Genomic DNA, 25560 nt, shown 5'->3' with positions numbered 1-25560 from the left:
CTCCATGTTGTCTTTGATATCAATAATCCGTACTAATGTTCAACGACCAATCACAATCCTCGTGGTCACCGCATCAGATCTCCACACCCCTGACTCATAGTTAGATTTTTGTGGTCTACAGTACATCAGCTCCAGCACAATGATGTCTCTGTAGTGATGGAGAAAAAAGAAGAGATGGATGAAGCAATAGAGGAATAATAAGGGGTGTAGGCTGCTCTGAGTGATTGTGTGTGAGAGAAAGAGAGTGACAGGCCAGTATGGGCGCCCATTAGGACTGATGAAGATGAGGATTCGACCAAAGTGTCAAGTGGGACAATTTCCGAATTTAGAAAGACATCTTTCTCTCTCTGTGTCTCTACGGTTTTCATTTTTTTTCCCTGCTCAGTCTTTCCTTTGTTCTTTTTCTGTCACTATCCCCGGCAATGTCTTTCTCTCTGTTCTACATCTTTCCTTCCCTCTCTGTCTCTGTTTCTCTTTCCTCTGCTATCCTCCCTCTTTTCTGTCATTACTCTTCCTCGTCTCTTTTTTTGGCTGTATTAATTCTGACCTGAATCAAACATTCACATCCCAGAGGATGATATCACCCTTCTTTTGTTTTTATTCAACATGAATATATAAGCTTATGTGAGAGATTTTTTTCTGTTGCTCTCTGGGTATGAGAATGCTATCCTGGCTGTGCTTTGTCTAATGAAAGCCAATTTATGTTCTTAGTTCGACTGCAAGGGTCTGCGTGCGCATATCCACAAGCGCACACCATCTGCATGCACCCCGAAATTTATGACTGCACGGACTTAATCTGAAAGTATTTGAGCTAAGCTTGATTAGATAATTACTCAGCATAACTTCAAAACTGCAGACAGAAACAAAAATTGGCATCTCTGACTATGGTTTAATAGGAAAAACAGACCTTGGACCATTATTGATATTGGTTACAACTGTGTTTGGCAAGTCAAAATTATTTTTTAAGTAAATTTAATTTTATAATTTTTCTAATGCTGAACACTCCATTCTCAAAACTTAACTAGAAAAGTATGTAGAAATGAATGAATTTCTCGGTCTCAGTGGACACGTTTGAGCGTTGCATGAAAATCTAAAAGCAGTTTCAGATTTTTTTCTATCAGTAATGTGGACGAATACTATAATTTTGTAGGCATATAAACAGATACATCTGATAATATGAAATTTGTATTGTAAACTTTCTCTGCTGCCTAATCAACCCTTCATTACAAACACTGAAGAACACAGCTGGTTAATTCCAGCTGACTCTCTGATGGAGCTGTCGGCCTCTTATTCCCAGTCTTATTACATGTTTAAACCTTTGCTGTCAGAATTGATTTCAACACATTTACCTCAAAGTGCTGACAGATGAGGGACGAGGCTCTCCTGGACTCGCAGAGCACATTTTCTTGCTTCTTGCTCCGTCTTCTTGTATTCAGTCTCTTATTCGCTTGCCTCACATTAGTGTTACTTTTGTCAGCTATTTTTTAATTTAGTCTCAGTCCTGTGTCAGATGTCCTTGTCAGTTTTTATCATATTTAGTCAACCTCATCCTGTTTTTTTGGGGGGGTTTGTCAAGTTTTAGTCGACTAAAAGTCTGGGCATTTTAGTCTTTTCTTAGTTGAAGAAAACTCTATTTAGTAGTTTTAGTCAATCAAAACTGTTGACATTTTAGTCTTTTTTAAGCACTGATAAAAGTTAGCTAGCTTGTTAATTTATATATTTTGGTGCTAAATCTGCAGACTACATGCTGCAAAAACTGTTTTTAGGGCTTTGAGAATGATACACAAACTATCTTCCTACAAAAACATACAATGAAAAGGTGAGCCAGCTAAGCTAGCTGGGCTTCTACTTTTTCTCAGTAGAAAAATATATATGAAAGAAATCTAATGTTAGCAATGTCCCGTTGTTGAGAGATACTAGCCCATCTAATGTTATGTGTATACCAGAGACTGGACCTCATTTTCAGCTCCTTCACAACAGTTTGCTAGCCTAGCTTAACAAGTTTGGTTTGGCTATAAAACACATCCTACATAATGTAATACCATCGCCTTACTAGTTGGCTTAATATAGCTTAAAAAAATAACCTAATGTTACCACCTACCTCAGTTTTCATGTGTCTCTTCAGGTTTGTGGTATTCTTACCAGCTATTTTATGGCCACATTGCTTCTCTTCTGATTAAGCAATGCATTCGTTTTTTTTCTTAGCCTCATTGTAATGAAAACGGACCCAAATATCAGCTCACTTCTTTCTCCAGAACCCTGTTGTTGTCATTATTAACTTGCTTTCTGTAGAATAGTTAACGTACTTCTCACTGTTCATTGTGCTGGTGCATCCAATTAACAAGATATTTGGTTTGTAATTTAGAAAAAAAAAAAGCCTAAAATATTTTGTCTCTTTTTTTGTCAACTAAAATAAATAGAGTTTTTGGTAAAGTTTTTATTTTTTGAACTACATTTTAGTCTTTTTTCGTCAGCAATATTGCACGTTGATATAGTCACAGTTCGTGTTTAATGACGTCGGTGCCGTCTCGTCATCGTGTCGTTTTAGTCACGGGGGGAAAGAAAAGGTCGTTGACTTACATATTTAGTCATAGTTTTCGTTAACGAAATTAACACTTCCTCAAATCCCCCTCAGCTTTCTCATTTCCTCTTGATATTTCCTCTCTCTCTCTCTCGTCCCTGTGCTAACAAGCTCTCTCACACCGTGAAACACACTCGCACTCTCGCTCCCACATGTACAAACACTTTTGTTTCACACACACACACTCTATCTGTCGCTGTCACTCTGGCACAAATACTCACGGGGCCCGGTGAACGTGATGTGCACAGAGCTGTAACTAGGTTGCTTGTCTCTGATCAGGTTTAGTTTCTTACAGATGGTGGGCTAATGTCCCAGCTGAGAAGTGTGTGTGTGTGTGTGTGTGTGTGTGTGTGTGTGTGTGTGTGTGTATTTTCTCCTCGGAGCCTTTGAGTCAGCTTTCCTTTGTTGTTAATTGGTTAGAAGCGAACAGGCTGCTGTTGGAAGAGCAACATCCTTCAGAGGTCACTGACAATGAAAAGTGTCGACTCGTTACGCTCCTGCAAGGGCTTCTGGGTATTTGTTACGCTAGCAGGAGCCTGGTTTAATCTGTTTATAGTGACAGTGTGTGTGTGTGTGCCTGTGCTCAAATGTGGTTGTGTGTAAAAGCATCTTATTTTTTTTTTTAATCTAAACTTGTCTTTCCCTCTTCTCTCTCCACAGAAACCTATGAAGACTTTGATTCACGTGTCATTGAGGTGAGCGTCTCTCTTGTCACGGAATAAATAAACCACAAACACATACTGTAAGTTTATCAGCACCTCCAGCAGCTAGTGTGTATTATTATTCGGACCTTGTAGACTGCTGCGTCTCAGGTTTTATTTTATCATCGCTTGTGTATGTAGGGCTGCAACTAATGTCATTGTCATTATCGATTCATCTGTCCGGTATTTTCTCGATTAATCGATTAGCTGTTTCGTCAAGAAAATGTCAGAAAATGGTGAAAAATGTCAGTCGCTGTTTCCCAAAACCCAAAATGACGTCTTCAAATGTTGATGTTTTTAATAATTATTCAAAATCATCATGTCAACACACAAAACTAAACGGCTGCAGTGAAAATAGCTTCGAACAGTATCTGCAATCTCGAATGAAGACAGTTACGCCGAGCGTGAACATCTTAAAATCATAATTGTAACATCAGTGAACTGCGTGAAGATTAAGTGAACTTTTAATAAAATCCTTTCACTTCATTTTGACAGAAATATTTTCAACCACTCTTGCTTTCCAAGGCAGTACAACACATTCTGACTTTGTTTAAACTTGTTGAAACTAAAGACTCTATTTGCTATTTACTCATAAGTCAGCGTTTTGTAATAAGTTGTACAGTTATTTATTTGTCATGTACATAAAGTGGTCAGCCCACATGGAATTACAAGACACCAAAATACAGTTGCAGTGGTGAAACACAGACAAACAAAATTACTTACATAATATTGCAAACACAAAACTTTGTCCTCTGTACCATACTATACAAATAAATCAGTCACAAAAGGTTTCCTTCATGAAACACAGCTCCAGTTTCTTATAATCATTAATGCAGAAAAACTCATCAGAAATTAAGGACATTTTGTGATGTAGCCCTTAAATCATCATATAATGAGCAATATAATATGAAAAATTGATTGCTTGTGCACTTGGTAGTCACGGATTCTTCTTTCTAAGAAAGATATTGAAGGCAGAGAACTCACGTCATTAGATTTTAATAAAATATAGAACACAACAAACTGTATTGTATGCCTTCAGTTCAGTTTTGCCTGTGCAAGTATAAATCTAAACTTGGATTAATACTTGATGTAAGGGGGTAAAGGTTATGATTATACTCAGTGTTGTATTTTACCTTGTTATAATCAGTGCAACAGGATGTATAAACAGGTTTATCATAAATGATTAGACCTTAATGAGCCTTAGTTATATTCCCCACAGTATCTGTATTCACATTCTTTCATGCTCTTTGTGATACGAGCGATGGTGAGAGGGTCAACGATGTTTCATAACTGAATATGGACTATTACATGCAGTCGTCCCTTTTTTGTCGGTGGTGAGCAGAAGGTCTGCGGTGGAAATGGTTTTGCTAGATGTGATAATTTAATCTTTTTTTCTAAAAGTAATGTCGTCTTTACTCTGATCAATCTCTAACCGCCATCAGGAACTCGTAGGAGAAAACACGAACAGCCAATCACAGTTCTTGAGTCTACTTACATAACTGCCGTAGGTACAGTTTTACGCCTTAATGCAGAAGTATAAATCCAGCTTAACTAAGACTTCTTACTCTACTGTGCCAAGCAGGTCTTCATGTTTTGAAAGAATTAATGAATAAATGCAGCTCGGTGTGTGTGTGTGAGAGCTGAGATACCAGTAGGCTTGGCTATGGACAAACTGTTCATTTAGATTCTCTCTCTGTCATGTCATCTTACCTTAATTCAATTAGCACTAATGTACCCTACTAAACTAATGGGGGTAATACTACAAGGTCTCACACACACACGCTCATACACACACACACACACACACACACACACTACAGTAGTTCCATGCAGGTAGACCCAACATGCAAATAAATCAGTACATAAAAGCAACAACTCGCTATTTATTCCTGTACATTAGATGTCTGATTTTCATTTAACCTGTTTATATGCACCATATATGCACATATGTTTGTGTCTTGTGTGTGTGTGTGTGTGTCTGTCATAAGCTACTTTCAGGGACAAATTTCAGACTAAAGACCAGTTAACTGGGGATGGCTTGTCCAATTGGTCAATGGTTAATGTTAGAGTTAGGCAAGTAGTGGTTAGGAGTAGGATAAGTCTCCAGGAAATTAATTTAAATCTATGTAATGTCCACAAAAGTGACCTAGGACAACAAGTGAGTGTGTGTGTGTGTGTGTGTGTGTGTGTGTGTGTGTGTGTGTGTGTGTGTGTGTGTGTGTGTGTGTGTGTGTGTGTGTGTGTGTGTGTGTGTGTGTGTGTGTGTGTTTGTCTGTTTTTGCATGTCTTTGTTTCGTTTTCTTCTTTTTTGTGAATGATACTTTTTGTATTTGGTTCTATAAGTCTTTTGCATTGTTTATTTGCATCTATTTATTCCATGCAAAGATATTATTACAGTCAGTGTGTGTGTGTGTGTGTGTGTGTGTGTGTGTGTGTGTGTGTGTGTTACATTAATAGTCTTCCCCAGCCCTCCTGCCTGCATAAATAAGAGTGGTGTCACAGACATTAGGCTCCCCCCTGGAAACTGATGGACGCTTTTATGGTGCCATCTCCCTCTATAAATATACCCTGTGTGTATGTGTGTGCGCGAGTGTGTGTCTGGGCGTGTGTGTGTGTGTGTGCGTGTGCCACTATAAATTCTGGCCTAATGAAATGGAAAAGGCTTACTGGAATAAAAGGCTTGTCTCCCAAGGACGATGACGCCGGCATGCCATTAGCGAATACATCCAACAGGAGTAGAGGGAAAAGGAGGAGGGAGGGTGACAGAGAGAGCTAGAGGAAGAGTGGAAGAGGAAGTGAGAGAGGAGGAGGAGGAGGAGGAGGAAAGGTTGTGAGTGTGTCTTAGAAAGTCATGAAGAGAGAGAGAGAGAGATGGAGGAAAGTGAAAAGAAAGTAAAAAGAGAGGAGAAGGGCAAACAGGGCTAGACTAATGCAAGGTTTTATATTTCATTTTACAATTACAGTAAGTCATTCACGGTAGAGAAAATTAATCATCATATCTAGTCCAGAATTGATTATTAAATCAGTTAAATACTTAATCAAATATTGACTGATATCCAGTGTGTACCCCATAAATTATATATAACATATGTACTCTAGTATAGTATATACTGATTTCCTATGTATTTAACCTAATCTACACTCTGGGCTTGATATAAGATACTGAAACAATAGTTTTTGGGTTTTTTTAATGCCTTACTTTGAGGAATTTGAGAACATGCTTTTCTACAAAACCTTTTTTTTTCATTTAACAAAATCAAATTTCTCAGTGTTAAATATCTGAACACAGGAAGCAACACAAGAACTTTGCCAAAACAAATATTATTTAAATCAGGAACTGTCTGACTCCGAAGCTGACCCGACATTCGGTACTTGACATTTATTAATGCTCAGTGCTTTGGCCACATTTTGGTTGGTGCCAAAATACTACAGAGGTTTGATACCCAGCCCTATATCAAGTAACTGAAACACTTGCTAATTTAATTATAGTGATGGTGGTGGGTATTTAGTTGGTATTCATGTGATTTTTGAGTGAATAACTTGTTTAATCTCCAAATTAAAATTGTGCTGTCAAACAGCAAGTTCATACATCACCCATAAAAAAGACTATAACCTATATAGGCTGGCGGCAGCAAAATTTACAGAGAGTTTTGGCCTCTTTCAGCTCATTGTTTTATTTTTATGGCCACAACTTTACCGCTGTCATCAACATTGTTTCCAGGCAGTTGTTTTCAGTTTAAAGTGACAAGAGACAGATTTTTTTTTTTTCTCAGGAGTTGGTGAAAACCAAAACAGAGCTGAAAGAGAGTGAATATTGAACTTACATTCGTCAGGTGGCCAGAAACACAACCCCGAATGAATGCTAATGTTGCCCCGTGCAAATGTTTGTTACACAGCAATGATGTAAGTACAGTACCAGTCAAAAGTTTGGACACACCTTCCCATTCCCAAACTTTGAACTGGTACTGTTATGTCAGTGTTGTTCTACCCACAAATGAATGCAGGTTTTAGGTAGATGTGTGTGAGGATGCGTAGCGGAAAAAACTTGCACACTAATATTTCATTTAATCCGACATAACAACATTACAAACTACAGCCTCAAAAATTTCCCTCAAGTTGAATCCCTTACAGTCTCAGTAAGAGCTGCTATCAGTTGGACCTCCAGAGAGATGAAAGAGAGCAGGAGGGATGACAGAGAATAAAGGCTACAGTAAAGAAAAGAAATGGAGGAGAGTTAAAGTGACAGAGGGAGAAGTGATGTTCATGGCCACTCTCCAGGTACAGCAGCCACTTGGACAGGATTCAGTGATTTCATTAACAGAGATGGAGCGTTGTCAGTGTCACAACATAGCCTTTTGTCTTCTTTTTTTCCCCCTTCCCTTTGTGAAGTCAACAACCTTGAAAGTTTTGAGACCAAAAAAAAAAAGAGAGAGAGAGGTGAGACTTGTACTTTGTGATTAATAAGTCATAACCAAAAATACCAAGGTCCACTGCTTTGCAAAAATTAAAAAGCCTCTAATAAGTGGGCTTAGTGGCTACGTGTTTCAACTCACGGTCTTTTTCAGGGCTTGTAAAAACAAGTAGCAGTTCACAGATATACCAAGGCTGGTGTTAGCAGCTACCAGGCAATCAGAGTAGCAATGGATAATTGACACAGGTGCAGTCAAGAAAGTGTCCACCACCAGAGAAGTTGTTAGGCCCGGCGGGGGTGCTGAGCAAAACTCGGAGGACCGGCTGAGATTGTCACTAAAATGAGAATAGTTGGTCCTTAAAGGAGTCCACCTTAAGTGAGTCTGGGCTGAAGTTGTCACTAGCTTCAATGCTAACCACCTTCACTTCAACTGGGTGGCAAACAAGACACGGGATCTTGGCTTGGATCTTGAGGAGTAGCATGTATTCACCAATAAATAGCCTAAAGTGTACACACTCTACACCGTTCACAGCTAACTGCTAACTTCATACTCTCTGAGATAGTTAGCAAATCCATCATAAATAATCAGTAGCATCAGATATTCACAGACAGGCATGTAGAAAAATAATTACATAGAAAAATACCCATATTAAATTTTTTTTTAAATTTAGATGATTCCTAAATATAGGTTCCAGTACTTCACTGAAGTTGGTTATCTGCAATAAGAAGAGAGATACTTTTGCAATAATCTTAATTTTTTTTATAAACTTGCTAATAGAGGTTACATCCTGCTTCCTTATATACCAACATAGACCACAAAGAAGGCCCACAAGACCTCTTTCATGGATATTTCAATACTACAAATGACAATCTGAAACTGAGTTTATGGTATGACTTCAAACAGATTGATTTTTTGGACCTTACCATAACGAAACACAATGATGGACACCTCTATATTATTAAACACATTACGTATGGCAGATAGCTTTCATCCCCAACACTTAAAAAGAACATCTCATACAGACAATTTCAACGTCTTAAGAGGATCTGTGATGAAGAGCCAGATTGTGAAGCTAAAGCAAAGGAAATACGGTTTCTAAATAGAGGCTACAAAACAAATACTATTAACGAGGTGTATACTAAAGCTAAGAAATTGAGAAGACGGGATTTCCTGCAACAGAAACAAAAGGAATCAGGAAAATAAGTCATACTTTGTGACACAGTAGACACTAGGGCAAATGAAATAAAGCAAATCATTAAAAATAACTGGAAAATCATAGAAAGTGATACACTTCTTAAAGATGTGTTCCTATCTGCACCAGCTGTCAGTTTTAGAAGAGCACCTACTGTAAGAGACAAATTGATCCGGGAGACATAAAGGGCACTTTGCTCAATCAAGGACCACAAGGCTTTTTCCAAGTGTGGTGGATGTAATCACTGTGACACCATGTAAACAAACGAACAACTTCAAGGACATGCACTGAAATAAAACCTGTGCTATAAAAGGACTCATTAACTGCAACACCACTCATTTAGTATACCACCTACACTGCCCATGTGGCTGTTTTTTTTATGTGGAAAGAACAAAAAGAAAACTGAAAGAGAGAATCGCTGAGCACAGGAAATAAAAAACTACCCCATGGCCAAGCATTATGAACAGCAGCATGGATGTAACCCGGACTCACTCAAAGCAGTAGATATAGAGGCCGTAGACATGTGTAAGGAGGGGAGGAGGTAAACTACAGAAAGTGCTACAAAGAGAAACATCATTCTTCAAGTTAAGGGCCATTGTGAGTCCAAGCCTGAATGTCTTGCTTGAAGGGGGTTCATCCTGAAGCTAGTGACAACTTCAGCCCAGGCTCACTTAAGGTGGACTCCTTTAAAGACCATCTATTCTCATTTTAGTGACAATCTCAGCCGGTCCTCCGAGTTTTGCTCAGCACCCCCGCCGGGCCTAACAACTTCTCTGGTGGTGGACACTTTCTTGACTGCACCTGTGTCAATTATCCATTGCTACTCTGATTGCCTGGTAGCTGCTAACACCAGCCTTGGTATATCTGTGAGCTCTCACTAGTTTTTACAAGCCCTGAAAAAGACTGTGAGTTGAAACACGTAGCCCACTTATTAGAGGCTTTTTAATTTTTGCAAAGCAGTGGTACCTTTTGGTTATGACTTATTGATCACAAAGCAAAAGTACAAATCTTCTCTCTCTTTCTCCGGTCTAATGATACGTCCTTGGATCCACCTGTTTTTTGACACCTGCATTCATGAAGTAGCACTTCACAGCCAATCTACTGGCATTCACTCTTAACCTTGAAAGTTTTGCTGTAAGTAATAAGACATTGAGCAGAATGAGAGCACCTTTGCAGTAACTTTCAATTGGATTAGATGTTTTTTTTAACAGCCAAGTGGAGCTCACTGAGGCACGTACGCAACTTAATATCTAAAGTGAATCTCACATAAGGGGAATTAATGCAGCATGATTATTAATTATAAAGATTATAAAGAGTCAAGTCATAAATATATATATATATATATATATATATATATATATATATATATATATAATCTGTCAAGACATTGAATTCTGCTGCAGGTTAATGGTGCTTTTACAGCCAATCTTGTAGTTTTCTAAACAAAATAATGATAGACTTTGTAATTAAGATAATAAAAATAGCATATGTCTTCAGTTATTCATGTGTTTGGGGACAAAAGCTTGCTGCTTGATCTCCTGCATCACTGTGATCTTGGGAGTTAATCTCAATTTTCATCAAGAACAAGATAGTTGTCAAAATTTATTTGGGAACACATCATTCATTAAAGTTGACCCAGGAACACACACTGTTCATTAAAGCTCATCCAGATAGTTTTTCTTGAAGGGCACTTTCCAAAACTGGTGATTTAGGAGCGTCATTTCCATTAAAGTTCATTTTATCCACCACTTGAAGTGATGGCAAGTAACATTTGTGCTCATTTAAGAAGAACAAAAATGAATAGTTTTATTAACACATGTTTTAGCTTATGATATTCATACTAAATTGCTCACAGGTGTACAGTACATTTTTAAATGAAGGCAATATTGAGTTATTGAAATTACAAGATGAGCTAACTTTTTACTAAGCCTTTATTTTCACTTAAAGTGATTTTAAATTGCCAACAAACACGCCAGTTTCAATTAAATGTGATGTATTTCATGTGTTTATTGTGTAGGTTCTGTTGTAAGATTCTTATTTATACTTTTAACTTTTCCCACATAGTGTATGAACATGAATTCACAAATAGCCCTAAATGAATCAGTTTAATTTGTCTTTTCTTTTTTTCACTCACATACACGTCTGAGTCATTTGCCTGATTGATGCATGATTACTGTGCCAGCATGACGATTGTTTTTCTGCTCAGTGGTTATTATCAACTTTTTTTTTTAGACAGCAATCTGTCAGAAGTACAAGTTAGTTCAGACAAACTGCTATCTACGTTTGAACCAGCACATTAATGTACTGCCGTTCGTTTGCTCTTCCTCTTAATCAACATGTGCTGACAGTGTGTCAGAGAGCTCTGTAAGGTTATTTTAAAACAATTTATATCATGACTATTTTACAATGAACTCATATTAATTCAAATGAATTTGACTATTTTGCTCCCATCGCTGTTTAGTATGTAGTTTTAGAATCCTTTACTCAGCAGGATCTCCAAAAAAACTGAACTAATTCACATTTTGGTTCGGGACCCGAATTGAAATTTTAACTGGAGGATCAATTTTGAGTCACAACTACAACACAAACTGACACAGAGACTTCTTACCAAGTCCTGCCAGTATTTGTGTAGAAGTTCAAACACCACTGCAGATATCTAGAAGTTAAAGGATATGTATAGCGATTTTCTATTTTTTCTATTCTATTTTTCTTATTGTCAACAAATCTCATGAGCAAAGCCAAACCAACAATGAACCGATCCTACTTACAAGTATTGTGTGTGTATCCAAAGCCTGATATATCTTATTCCTCTGTGCTGTAGACCTCCGTTGTTGTCCAAAAACTATTAAAAACATCAATGAGCCTCACCGTTGCACTGGATGACATGTTCCTTCACCACTATAGTATATGGACACATTAGTTTGTTTAGAAATGGCTACAAAGAGAAATAATAGCAATCACGTTTTAATTCTCCAAAGAGTAGTTCCATGTAAGGCAGACGTGACTGAGCGTGTGCGTGAATGCGGTTCTGTTTACAGCATGGATGTATAAAGAGAACTGGATACAGGAAGAGCGGCAGGCTTTGAAGCAAATTTGACATAGCGGCCAAACCGTGTAATTACAACGTCACGTGATGCACACTGGCCCACAAAGACTTTTTCCCATAGACTTACATTGTGAAAGAAACGTCTGTAAATCAGGGGATACATTTTTCTGTCACACCCCACAAAATGACTTGTCTTACTATCAGAATTAAATCCATTCAGTCCGATCACATTTCAAAAGCCTAGAAGAGCCGCATGATTGAATTGTTTTATCTCCATTCAAGTTAGCTGGAGGGCTAAACCGGAAGTGGGCGACTTGGCCAGTGAAAGTCACTAGTCCGCAAGCTCTATGGGCCGCACAATGCGGGCATTCGATTCAAAGTCGTTTTTTGGGGGGGTTTTTTTGGCTTCATGCGCCACTGAGCAACTTTCATAGGAATGAACGGGGCCCCGCCTCCGACACTGTATCCAGTTCTCTTTATACATCCATGGTTTACAGTGCTTCGCTAGCTTGTTGTGCTACATATCACAACCTGTTAGCTTTCTACTGAAGGTCTTTGAGAAATGTACAGTATAGTACAAAGTCAAGAGGTTGTGATATGTAGTACAAGCTAACGAAGCTCTGTAAATGTAAATGTCTACAGCAGAAATTTGTCCCGTCCTCTACCAACACCATATGGAAGAAATCTTTTCAGTTGCGCAGGAATAAATAAACTTATTACACTATTGAGCGTGTTTGCAGAGTCAAGACATCAACTTAAAACCCAAGCGAAAGGAGAGATGTATAGTTGTGCAACAGCAAGTCAGAGAAAATGTTCAGCGTTGGCGGAGGTTTGTGCCCTCACAGTACCTTCTGGTTTCATGCGGTGAAACCTCCTCCCCTGCACTGCAGAGTATAGACAGATACAGATAGGGAGACGTGCAGCAACAGATTGAGAAAATAAGAAATGAAACAGAAGTGAGAGCGAGCTAGAAGCATCCTCCCACCGCCATGCTGTCGCTCATCCGGTGGAGAAAAACTCAGCCCATCTGTTCTGCTGCTAATGCTGAGCCAGAACTGCTGCATCTCACGCTAAAATTACAAATCCAAAAGCTCAACATCGCTGCAGACACCGACACACACTTCTGTTAGAAACAGGCTCACGCTGAAGTCACACTGAAACTTGAGAAATAATAACTTATAATTTGATTCATGAAAACAGCGTTTCAGATCCCATCTGGTCAGAATCTTTTGCAGAGGCGTAGAGTTTCCATATCCTCAACGACACACACACACGCTAACACTTGACAGCAAGAAAGGATATCTTGCTGTCCTCTTGCTTTACAGGCCTGCAGCCACAGTATGCAAGCAGACTGGCATGCAGTGTGGACAGTATATTTTGCATTTAAGCTATAAGAATACCTAGTAGTTACTGTGCATGTTTCAATCAACAGCAGTGTGTGTTTATGGTACAGTAAGGTAGGGGAGTGTGTAAAGTATGTGGAGGTGTAGCAGAGACATGTCACCATGTGTGTGTGTGTCTGTGTGTGTGTGTGTGTGTGTGTGTTTGTGTTTGTGTGTGTTCTATGTGACCATGTTTGTGATAATAGCCAGATAAAATTTATTTTCAGATGTTAGCAGCGAAATTATGAACTGTGTGTGTGTGCGTGTGTCCTGCAGGGTTGTGTTTTGGTGTTGTGCTGCTACCCTGACCCCAATCCTTCTGCTGTGGCCCTGCAGTCAGATTGTAAACCCTTTACTGAAATGTGCGTGTGTGCGTGCGTGTGTGTGCGTGCGTGCGTGTGTGTGTGTGTGTGTGTGTTACATAACTAGCAAAGCTGAAGGCAGATCTTGACTTTGAAGTTCCCTCAGCTGAAATTCAATGCTGCTCTGTCACTTGTTCTCTCTGGCGAGGATGAAAGCATCGAGGTGAACTGAGGTTTTTGGCCCAGATAAGTCCCCAAAAGGCTGCTAGTGATTGCCGAACAGCTGGAGGCTGGTATATGGGGCAATAGACACAAACAGACACATAGCACACCTGGATCCAGTTCACAGGATGGGGTGTCCTTTTTGTTCACAATATGTGACAAATAGCACATTTATTTTTGCTGTGTTGTAGATCAGAGGACTTGTTTGCACTTTTGGAGTTTGAACATTTTCCAATTGATTTAACCGTTTTTGCTTAAAGATATTGTGTCAGAAAGAAGAATGGTAGATTTTCTTGTCTGGGTCAGACCATTGGACGACCACAAAGAGTAAAGTTCAGGGTGTCAGCTTCCTGTTGAGTTGAATAAGCCTCTTATCACACAGTGGACTGACTGGAAATGATTTCTGTACAGTGACAACTAACAATTAATCTGCCGATTATTGTCTGGATTCATCGTTTAGTCAATCAAATGTCAGACAATAATGAAAAATGCCATTTTAAAATTCAATTCTTTCTATTTACCAATTCAGTTTCTCACACATTGACTCTTCTCTCATTCACTGTTTTCATTTTCTTTCTCACACACACACTTTCACCATTCCCTATATGGTTTTCTCAGTATTGTCTGTTTCTCTTAATTACTTTCACGCTCTTTCTTTCACACATACACACTCACAACATGAGTAGTGGAAGCTTTAATATATCCAAAGTAATAAAAATCATATTTTCTTATATCTTTTCTACAAGATAATAGATATTTGATAAGGATAGTATTGAATATATTATCAGCTCTTCACTTCTCTTCCCACCTCCTTTGTTGTATGGTAATATAAACTAGATAGTCCTGTGTTTGTATAGATTGATAGATGCACTAGTCTACACCTCACAATAGAGCACAGATCAGTACAACACCACCACGAACTACAGCCTCAGAAATAACCACAATATTTTAACTTGACAAGCACAAGTACAACATGAATACAAAAACCCATCAGTCCCACCCACAACTACACAGCCACAGTAAAGTGATACACACACACACAGCTCCAAAACATTTAAAACCACAGCGCTGAACTGACTCAGTTTCAGGAAAAAAAAAAGACCTTCACAAAGATAATATTTCATGCAGAGCTTCTTTATTGAATCACATTAGATTGTACAGGCTGTCATATTGTGTCTGCTCCCTGTGTGTGTGTTATCTTACAGTAAAGGTTGTCATGTAATCAGTATTGAAAAGGCCTTGTTCAGACTTCCAGCTCAAATCTGTTTTTTTGGCATCCAGATTGATTTTAGAAAGTCTGGTTGGTTGGTTCTAATCGGATTTCTGCAGATGTGTCTCAGTCTGGACGGTCTGGATGCTCAAATCAGATTTCAAAGTGTCTTTTGCAACGCGACACACAACGACAATGTCAAATCTAGAGTGATGAAAGTGCATTAAAGCGGCTGAGCAGAATCCATGTTGCTACCAGCAGAGCGGTATAGAGGACAACACAGAGAACAACAGTCCTGTTGGAATTTCTGCACTGTGAGGGCGAGATGATGGATCTCTATTTCTCATGCCCCTGTGTTGGAAAGCTACGTTGTTACCACAGCAACCCATGCAAATAGGTCGGTGATGTCTAGACACACAAATCTGATCTGATCACTTGCAAATAACAGTGCGGACAGTCTGTCATAAAGATCCAGTTTGAGAGACAAATCTGATTTGCCTGCAGTCTGAACAAAGCCTAACTCAATACTGCTTTATAGCTATTTTGTACTTAAAGCTGCACTAGTCAATATTTTATATGAACAATAGATCAAATGACTGTATAATGTGAAAGAGGCTACTTATGGTGATGTATCAACAGTGAATTACCAGCTGAATATACAGTTCCCTTCAGGTCTACAGAGAGTTTTAGCTCATTGTTGTGGTTTTACAGAAAACTTAACCGTTCGGTTACAGTTTCTGAAAACAAAACTGTACCTTACCTGCGCAGTGGAGCATTTAGCAGCTAAAGAGCCAGATATTTTCCTCAGGAGCTGGTAGAGACCAAAATCAGGGCTGAAAGAGAGTGAATATAGGACTTACATTCACCAGGTGGACAGAAACACGACTCTAAATGAATGATAATGTTGCTCCGTAACTGCTGGATGTGCAAAGAAGCGATTGTTTGCCAACGTATAAACTTAAAAGGTGATGATGTGTCATGTTATGTTCAGAACTTTTTTTCCGTGGCCCCCAAGTGGCCAAAAAAATTAGTTATTGCAGCTTTAAATATAAAATAATAAAGTAGTCTTAAATGCTCTAATCTACTGTAAAATTAAAGTTTTTATTAATAACACGTATTATGTGAAGAAAAGTACCATGACATAAAAAAATATCTTCTAATCACTGTTATAATTATCTTAATTAACTCAGCCTAATTAACTCATAAGTATAACTGGCTCTGTTTTATGTATCATGGTGACATTCAGCAGCTTCACTGCCTCTCGCTTTTGGATTTTTTTGTTGAATTTATGAAGCCATGAAGGTAACGTTGTTTTCTCCTCTAGCACACAGACGGGAAGCCTGTGTGCTATACGGCTACGATTATACGTAGCGATTATAGTAAAAGAAAAAGTACAGACATTAGTATGTATATTAACTGTCTTTTTATTCCAAAAATCATACAAGAAAACAAGGGAGTACATTTAATAAAGCCCTGGAGGATGGGAGTGGATGAACCTGGTTAAAGAGTAACCACCCGTATGGGACGCTCTAAGAAGTAAAGCAAACACACCTGCAAGAAGGCAGGGATCCGTTTCAATGGTCAACACTACATCTGGCATTCTTTTGGTCGGGGGATTTTGATGAGGTTATTGAACAAAAAACTCAGAGCAGAGCATAAATCCGAGAACAGATGTTTCACAAGCGCACAGAAGCAGTCTGAGTGTGAGGAGGACGGCCGAAGCTGGAAGCAGGAAACTTGTGCAAACAACAGTATGAGTGGTTTTTATGGGAGGAAGTTTTTCCTTATCTGAATCGGGGGTCTAGGGATAGAGGATTTTGTATTGCTGTACAGATTTTAAAGCCCCCTGAAGCAAATTTGTGATATTGAGCTATACAAATAAAATTTATTTGACTTGACTTGATCTACTGTAGCTTTAAATAATAATTTGCGTCTGATGTGGCTTTTCCACAGAAAGTTAAATTACCTCATAAGAAATTCTTAAAACGACATCTAATCCTTCTCCCTCATTGAAAAATCCAAAATCTATGAATATGCAAATATTTTTCATTTCAAAAGTTGAACTACGTCACTGAGCAGTCCACTCTCAGTGTACAGTATGTGCACTGGAGGCTTCAACTTTCCACATCACACTTGTTGTATACTGGGCCACAATCGGCTCCAAACTAGTTGTGATGTCACAAATCACGCTTGTAGGTCCACACTTCAAAATCAGATTTAAGGAGACCACCGAAAAACTTCAGTCAGTCAAACTCTGCACATACATCATTCTGCACAGTGAAGATCAAACATCCAAGTATACTAACAATGAGCAAAATGCATGTTTGAGTGCAATAGGACTTTAACTAATGTATCCCAGACCCTTTGCTGTCTTCTGTTCTGCTGTGTCACTCTGCCTCCTCCTCTGCTTTTCTTTGTTTTCTTTCCTTATTCTTCATCCTCTTGTCGTCTTTGTTTCTTCTCTTTGTCCTCTTAATCATCTTAAGTATTTCGTGTCAACTCCCTTTCCATCCACCCTTCTCTTTGGCTCTTTCCTCTTCTCTCTCCTCCATCCCTTCTCCAACCCAGTTCTCCCCCTTTTCGTTATCATAATTCATTCATCTCTCTCGTCTTCTACTCCCTCTTGTCCACCATCGCTTTTCTTTCCTCTCCTCCCTTCACATTTTCAAGTTACTTAATGTTCTTCACCCTCTCACTCCTCTGACCTGCCCTGTTCTTAGGTTTGACCTTGGTATCTCCTCCTTTGTACGTTCTTGTTTTTTCTCTGCTGTCACTCCTACCTCCTAATCCCTTCTTTTTCTAATCACCTACCTTCCCTCCCTCCTCCTCCTCCTCCTCCTCCTCCTCCTCCTCCTCCTCCTCCTTCTTCTTCTTCTCCGTGGTGTATCAATGCTGCCCCCTGGTGTTTCTAAAGCTCTGTTGCAGGTAGTTGAGCAGCTTGCATGGTTGAACAGGGGAGGACCAGGAGCTGTGATAGATGACCGTGTGCTCTGTTTACCAACAGATCAATGAAAATCACATCCGGACAGGCAGCCTTTTCTACATCGGCACACACACTGACATGAAATCCCATAACAATCTGTTGTATTGTCAAATGTTTCTGTTAGCATGAAGACTTGGCTGGCTTTGACCAAAGAAAGGAAAATCCACCAACCAGTACCTTTTAAATCTAACTAATGATCAGGTTCTCTCTCTCTCTCTCTCTTTCACGGTTTGGTGTTCTTAATTGTTGTTCGTTGTCATCGTAGGTAAAGAGTGTGTTCAACATGACGGCCAAGGAGGGCAGGAAGAGGTCCATCAGCTGCCTGGTTGCTGTGGGAAACGGCAACGGAGCCGCAGGTACGATTCCCTCTAAACACTGAACATAGATCATTACAACTTTACTTTAAAGACCCCCTCCAGACATATTTTAAGACCTATAAAAATACTCTAATGTGTGTCTGATATGGTTTTTCCACTATAAAAGTAGAATTGCCACGTTAAAATCCTTCTCATTCATTGAAAAATCTAGACTCTATGAATAGTCTAAGTTTAACTGCTGGACACAAGATATCTGCTACTTCATGGTGAAGTCCGTTCTCAGTGTTTGTGCACTGAAGGCTTCAAGTATCCACATCACACTGGAAAGTTGCCTATTGGACCCTAGTTATGATGTCACAAATCATGCTCGAACACACACACACACACACACACACACACACACACACACCCTGAACTCGGAGAAACTTTCCACTTTCATCAGATGAATGTGAAAACAGTGTCATGGTGTCAAACTCTGCACATGTGTCATTCTGCACAGTTAAGGGCATCATAACATCATAACTATAAGAAAAAAAAATCATATTTTTGAGTGGAGGGGGGCTTAAAAATTACACATAAAAAGAAATCTGCAGAAAAATATCGTAAAGATTAATGGAAAGTTTATTTGGCCTTAAAAATATGTGATTATTTACAAATGAGGAATAATATCTACTCCTCGAACCAAAAATGATTTCGACAGTTTCAGAGTGTTTGTAAAAGTCGAAAAGTGTTTCCAAGTGAAAACTTAGAAAACTCTTCAGCCTCTGAAGATATGTGGAAGTGGAGAAACTGGTTTTGACAATTCAAGCTCTTCTGTAGTGAACAGCTAAACAGAAAAAAATGCTGAGGAAACTCTATAACAGATGCTGATAGAGCTGCTTTATTTAAAATATAAAATGTCATCACTCTACAGTATTAATGATGTTATGAGCTTCTTATCAAAACCCAAACTACTCATTTAACAATATTTGAAACATTACAATCTTGGAATGAATGGTGTTTAATTGGCATCATCACTAAGAAATAATGCTATAAACTTTTCTTATACTTTCTTTTCTCTCGGAGATGTTTGAAAACTGACTCCCCTCTTTCAACAGGTTTTGCGTTGGGTAAGGCAGCGGACAGACAAACAGCTCTGAGGAAGGTATGACAGTCTTCAATTTGAAATCATCATCGTTATTCTGTTAAACCTTGTTGTTATTCACAACTTTGTTTTTTTTTAGTCCATATTTAAGTTAATATTCACATTTTGTCATTTCTAAGCTCTTTTTTTTTAACATTTTTTATTAAATAACATCAAAAACAGTACTTATGTAAGACTGAAGAGCTTGATTGTTTTCAATTTTATTGTGGTGAGGATCCAAAAGCCTCAAGGTGGGCACAGCGTTTAGAATTTGACAAAACGGTCTCAACTCAAGGTCCGTTTATAAGCTCGTCCGGCTCTTTTGATCACATCATATGATCTTCATCAGCAGATGGAGTTTGCCCTGTTGTCATGGAAACGGCAGGCTTCAAAATTCCATTTTATTTCTTTGCACTTTAAGGACTTTTTGTCCGTGTTGCCTTAAAAATCCAAGTCTTGACCTTAGAAAAATCGGTTGACAAAACAGTCTCACCTCAAGGTCCTTTTTAAGTAGCTGCTGTGGAGATTTTAGACCAGTGGCTCCCGACCTTTTTGGCCTGTGACCCCATAAAATAAAGCAAAGTCTAACTGGGACTCCTTGCCACATGTTGAGTTGTTGACTTTTAGAGGCTTGAGGAGATAAAATACAATCTTTGACTGTGACAATCAGCTTTGAGTGAAAATAGCATGTATATTGATGAATGTATTAAATTAAAGCAGTGGAAATGTAGCTCACATTAGAGAGCTCCGCACATACTCATAGACCTGGAGTTATATAATGTGCGTGCCACTTAAATAGTAGTTACCTGGATATAAGAGGCACCAGGAGTTTATTCACCCTTGTTTTTTCCCCTGGCCTGTTTTTGGGGCCGACCTTTGTTTGTTTGTGTTGACCACGCCCCCGGCCATTATCACAGACCTGGCTTTCAATTGACTACTGGCTACTATTAGAGGAAATACGGTAATCGTTAGTTGCAGCTCTAGTCCAGACCATTTCTGCCAAAACTCCCCAGCTGAAGTGCTTATTATAATAACAAATGTCAACTTTCAAACCACTAATGACTCTCTATGTGTGTTTCTGTCATGTGACTGTGATGTGCAGGCCAAGAACAGAGCCATCCACTACTTGTACTACATAGAAAGATACAACAACCACACCAGTAAGTCAACATGTTTGTGTGTGTGTGTGTGTGTGTGTGTTCATCTCCTTCCTCTTTTTGTTCTTCATCACTTCCACTCCTTCTCCTCCTTCCATCTCTTCTCCTCCTGTCCTCCTATCGTATCTCCTGCTCGTTAAAGAGATAGTTCGGATTTTTTGCAGTGGGGTTTTATGAGGTGGGTATCCATAGTCAGTGTATTACCTGCAGTAGATTTGGGTCAGCATGCTCCTAGTTTCCTTTGGCACTACATTTTCTCAACCGTAGAACTTCTGTATTCCTGCGCACTGTATTACGCCGCAGATCAGCTGTTTGGGTCAGAAAGTGCTGCTTTGGCTGACGGTAGTTAACTATCTCATACAACCCCACTTCAGAAAATCCAAACTGTCCCTTTAAAGTGCACCACTTGAACTTTCTCATTGTAAAACTCCATTTGGCTGCTGTTGCTGCTGCTGCTGCTGCTGCTGCTGCTGCTGCTGGAGAGCAAAGCCACAAAGATTAATGTGTGTGTGTGAGTCATCAGCCTCCACTGCGCCCACCGGAGGAGAAAGTTAGCTTCCTGTTTTGGCCAGAAACCAGAGGAGAGGTGTCTGTGAGTGTGCGTGTGTGCGTGTGTGTGTGTGTGTGCGGTCTTGTTTTTCCACCCCGATTAAGCTCAAAATTTAATTAACTTATCTTTTGGCCAAAATAATCAAATTTGCCCACATGCCAGCTCTCACTGCAACCCGTCTTGACTGTCATGTGATTGGTTACGTCTTTGGAGGTTTATCTCACTGTAATTGTAATTAAATAAAAATTTTGTACATCAAATCATTTTTGTTTCCTTTCTGCCTTCGTTGCTCCCTCAGTGGAGCCGTTCAGATCATTACCAGCAAAGTTATAAGATTTTGAACCCCTCTGTTTGTTTGATACACATTCAGATATCCCCTAAAAGTCGACTCAGCTGAAATTCAGTGGACAGATCGCATTCAGGCCAGTAATCACTCAAGTTTTGGTGGCAGTCCAGATCTGGGATTTATTCCAGCAGATGATGAACAGTTTTTCGCTGTAATTGTTATGCCGCGTCCCCCAAGTTGGCCACCAGACATGTTTGATTAGTTTTGATGGAAAAACAAACCTGGTAAACAAACAGGAAACATTAGGGAGACAGCAGGTTTGTAAGTAAGATCTGGCAGATGTTTGAGCTCTGCTGACCTTGTTGTTTTGGTTTTGGCACCAGTATTCCCAGTCTCCTAGCACCAGGTTTACTGTGTGAATATTCATGTGGCTTCATTGGTGTTCAGCTAACATACAAACAAAGTCAAAGCACATTTGCATAAATCTGAATGTGGCTGCGTGTTTGGTTGTTTTTGTTTTGGGCGTTTCGTTCTTTTCCAGTCTTTTGTAGGCAGAGCATCCTTCTGTCTTCAGGCCTTTTTCATCAAGAACAATCAAACTAACACTTTTTGGTGCGTTTGGTTGACGTGTAGGTCAGGAAAGAGTTTTAGTTCAGTGTTGGGAGCCTAAAAAAACAGCAAAAATACTCACAAATACTGGAATATAAAAGAGTTCGTATCAAGGAGGCTTTTTCTTTTTTTGGATCTGCTCTGACTTTGTCGCTGTTTGGATCCGTGCGTCACGAATGAACCTGGACCTCCTGCAGCCACAGCAAATGTTCACTCCCCACTGCAGTGTGTGTGTGTGTATGTGAGAGAGACATTTAGTTTTGCATTTTAGATTTCTTCACCCAGCAGGATGCAAAACTACCTCCCTACCTCTTTTACTGTTTTTCTCCTCTCATCCATCCACTCTTTCCTCTCTATCGCTGCGGCATCCCATTACGAAATCTAATTTGTTAAGTGTGGATGTAAGAGCAGCAGCCATTGAGATGTTTTAAGAGTGAAGATAAGTAGGATTTAACCTGAAGCTATGGAGCTGTACAGTCCTTAACTCCCATTCAGGGACTGTGTGGCTGAATAACTAATCAGCCGCAGCTGCTGCAGTGAGCAGGAGACACCGGCATGTGGAGAAGGACATCTGGTGGGCAGGTAGAGAAACACAAAACCTCAGGGAGAACAGGAAGATGCAAAACAAAACAAATAATTCTGTCTTTATTTATGGGTCAGTTTGGCTCCGTCTTCTCCTGATCTATATAGTATCCAGTGAGTAAAATTCTTTTGGTTTTGTTTTTTTTTCTCACCAACAGTTTATCATGACATTGACTCCAAGTTCAAAAGATCAAATCTTCGCATGAAGAAACAAAACAAAGGTATGTCTGTATTCGTTCAGCAGCTTAGTGTGTACTCAACAGGGTTGGGCTGTATGACACTATACTGTATACCGTGGAATTACAGGAACTCAGGTAATGCTTTATGTCACAGGTCTGTTGTAATAATAATAATAATAATAATAATAATAATAATAATAATAATAATAATAGCAATTTCCAGGTAGTTTACTGGAAAGAAGGATGTCATTTGGTATGAGTTATAGGCAAAACAGCAATGTTCTCGAAATAAAAGCTCCATTTAAAACCAAGTAAATATTCATTAATTATTTATTTAATATCGGAAACTTAATCCTTCATATATATTGAATTTCGCATTTACCTTTGTAGACAAATTTCACATTTTTGCACCCTAACACTGCTGTGTGCTGACTGAAATCCTCTCTGTTACACTAGCAGTTAGAATAATTAATTAGAAGGGTAACACCGTCTCTATTTTCTCCATAATTAGTATCAAATTGCAATAGTATCAGTTTACTGCCACACAAGATATGTCAGTATTGCAATATAAAATGACACATGATAGAAGACTTTATATCGTCCGTCCTCATGTTAATATCACTGTGCTCGATTCTCTGCAGGTTACGGTCTACGCTGCCACCGGGCCGTCATCACTCTGTGCAAGCTGATCGGTATACAGGACATGTACTGCAAAGTAGAAGGATCCGTCAATCTCCTCAACATCACCAGGGCTCTCTTCACTGGATTAGCCAATCAGGTGAGGTCACAACGACATGGTGGGTGTACAAAAAGGAATTAGTTTTAATAGCCGCAGGAATAGCAACACTCTTTCTTTTACTCTCGCAATGGAAAGTCAGAAACAATAGAACAAAATCTTATCTCATGCAGTATAGGGAGGTTGAAAACATTTTGTTTAAGAACATTATAAAGCAAGTCTGTAAAGGTGAGTTGGATGTGATGTAAAATAGATCTCTGGCAGATGTTACAAAGGTCTAAAATCCCAGATGACACTTAACCAGTTGCCTCTTGTTTTAAAAATATCTTCTCATATTCTCAGAACTTGCTGTTTTCCTTTCAGTATATTTGTGAATCTGACAGTTTTTACTAGGATTTAAGTGATGTAAATACTATTTATGATTCCTGTGCTACAGTAGAAGAAGAAGACAATTATTTCAGGGAAATAAACACGCCAAAATACTTGTTAAGCACAAAAATATGCCCCTGTGCACATAAAGCTTTATGGCACATCATTCCTTCACTGCAGTCATTCATCTTCTGGAGCTATTAATGCAAACAAGCAGGGTAAAATTAATGTCTATAACCCCTTTTCCTCTTTTTTTGTTTCCTTTTCCATCATCAGGCTCATTAAATGGTGGAAGTTGTCCAGATGACTTCAGAGCCTCAGTCTTGCTATCCATCTTATCGCTAACATGCATCTCCTCTTCTGATTCTTTCATCCTGCAGGAAACCCATCAGACGCTGTCAGACAAGAAGCAGCTCCATGTCGTTGAGTTCCAGTCGGAGCGCGGCCCGCTGCCCATAGTGGTGGGGAGTCCCAAAGACGGCGTGCGACCCGACCCAGAGCCCGAGGACGAGATCCCCAACACCCGGCTGAACTGGGACGACGTACGAGCCGCACAAGGAACCAAGCGCTCCATCTGGGCAGGTGTTAAACGTACCATCTGGTAGTGCCGGAGTGGACAGATGACTGGGTCGGACCACAGAACAGATGTTTGGACTTTTAACTAAGAAAAGCTGAAAATGTGCGTGGAACCAGATGCATATGTGAAGAGCTTGTTTTTGTGAAGCAGAATATCAGCTTTTGTTAATAATCTCTAAATCTTAAAGATCCAGTTTTTGAATGTGTGATTGTTTTGTCAACCAAGAGCTAAAGTTACATGTTTGTCAAACAGAAGATATCTCATTTGAACTGAAGATATCACCATTCTGCAGATACACCCATTAACAGCCGATGTTGACACTCACACTATAGATATCAATGTTTACCTTATATCTGTCAGAAAAAAATCTACTTCTTCTTCCATGTGGAATTGTCACACAATGTACACCATTGAAATAAAGTATAAAACTGTAAAAATCATTGTGATGTGATGTGAGTACCTTTCTGTCTCTGTAGCATTAAATTGTGAATGTTGCATGCATAAAATAATGAACTCCAACAGCAGGGAGGTCTTGTTCTTCCCCCATAACAGAAATGTTGCAGGTTTAATGGTCAAAATAATCCATTTTTATTCATCAAAAGTGATTTTCCCTGACCAGATGTCCTCAGACTACCTATTGTCTGGAGTGATAATGAATTGAATAACTAAATTGAATTTCATGTATAAAAATAAATCATCAAGGGGACTTGAGAGGTTAAGGAGAGGCTGATTTATTTAAGAATGTATTCTCTAACATGGTTTGCACCTTGTTTTATCTAATTGTATTGTTTTGGTCAGTCATAGTTGGAACCTTCGGAAGAGGATTAGGGCCACGTGAAAAATGTATTTCAGTTCTCAAATAAATTTTTCACATATCGTTCTAATCCTCTTCCATTGGAACCAGACTTTTACGCCTGTAATCAAGGAAAAAAACATGTTTTTTTCTTGTAGTTGAAGCACTAAAGTTGTGGAAATGTGCAGAAAAGCAGCTAAAGTTTAAAGTCTTCTTGAACTTGTCTACGTAAAGGAATAGTTAGACAATTT

General features: G+C 39.1%; 1 protein-coding gene across 1 annotated transcript in view; it reads left to right on the top strand.

Moving 5' to 3' along the window:
* Window positions 1-24956, top strand: part of mrps5 (mitochondrial ribosomal protein S5) — a 31789-nt gene extending 6833 nt beyond the window's left edge. The window contains exons 6-12 of the mRNA XM_044373329.1: window positions 3242-3276; window positions 18297-18387; window positions 19446-19492; window positions 20574-20631; window positions 22814-22876; window positions 23476-23612; window positions 24320-24956. Coding sequence (XP_044229264.1) covers window positions 3242-3276; window positions 18297-18387; window positions 19446-19492; window positions 20574-20631; window positions 22814-22876; window positions 23476-23612; window positions 24320-24544 — 656 coding nt within the window. The 3' untranslated portion in view covers window positions 24545-24956. The remainder of the gene's footprint in view (window positions 1-3241; window positions 3277-18296; window positions 18388-19445; window positions 19493-20573; window positions 20632-22813; window positions 22877-23475; window positions 23613-24319) is intronic.
* Window positions 24957-25560: the final 604 nt, after the last annotated feature.

Source organism: Thunnus albacares, chromosome 14, assembly GCF_914725855.1.
Source record: "Thunnus albacares chromosome 14, fThuAlb1.1, whole genome shotgun sequence".
Lineage (NCBI taxonomy): Eukaryota > Metazoa > Chordata > Actinopteri > Scombriformes > Scombridae > Thunnus > Thunnus albacares.
Note: the sequence above shows the minus strand (reverse complement) of the source record. Positions and strands in the feature narration are given on the sequence as shown.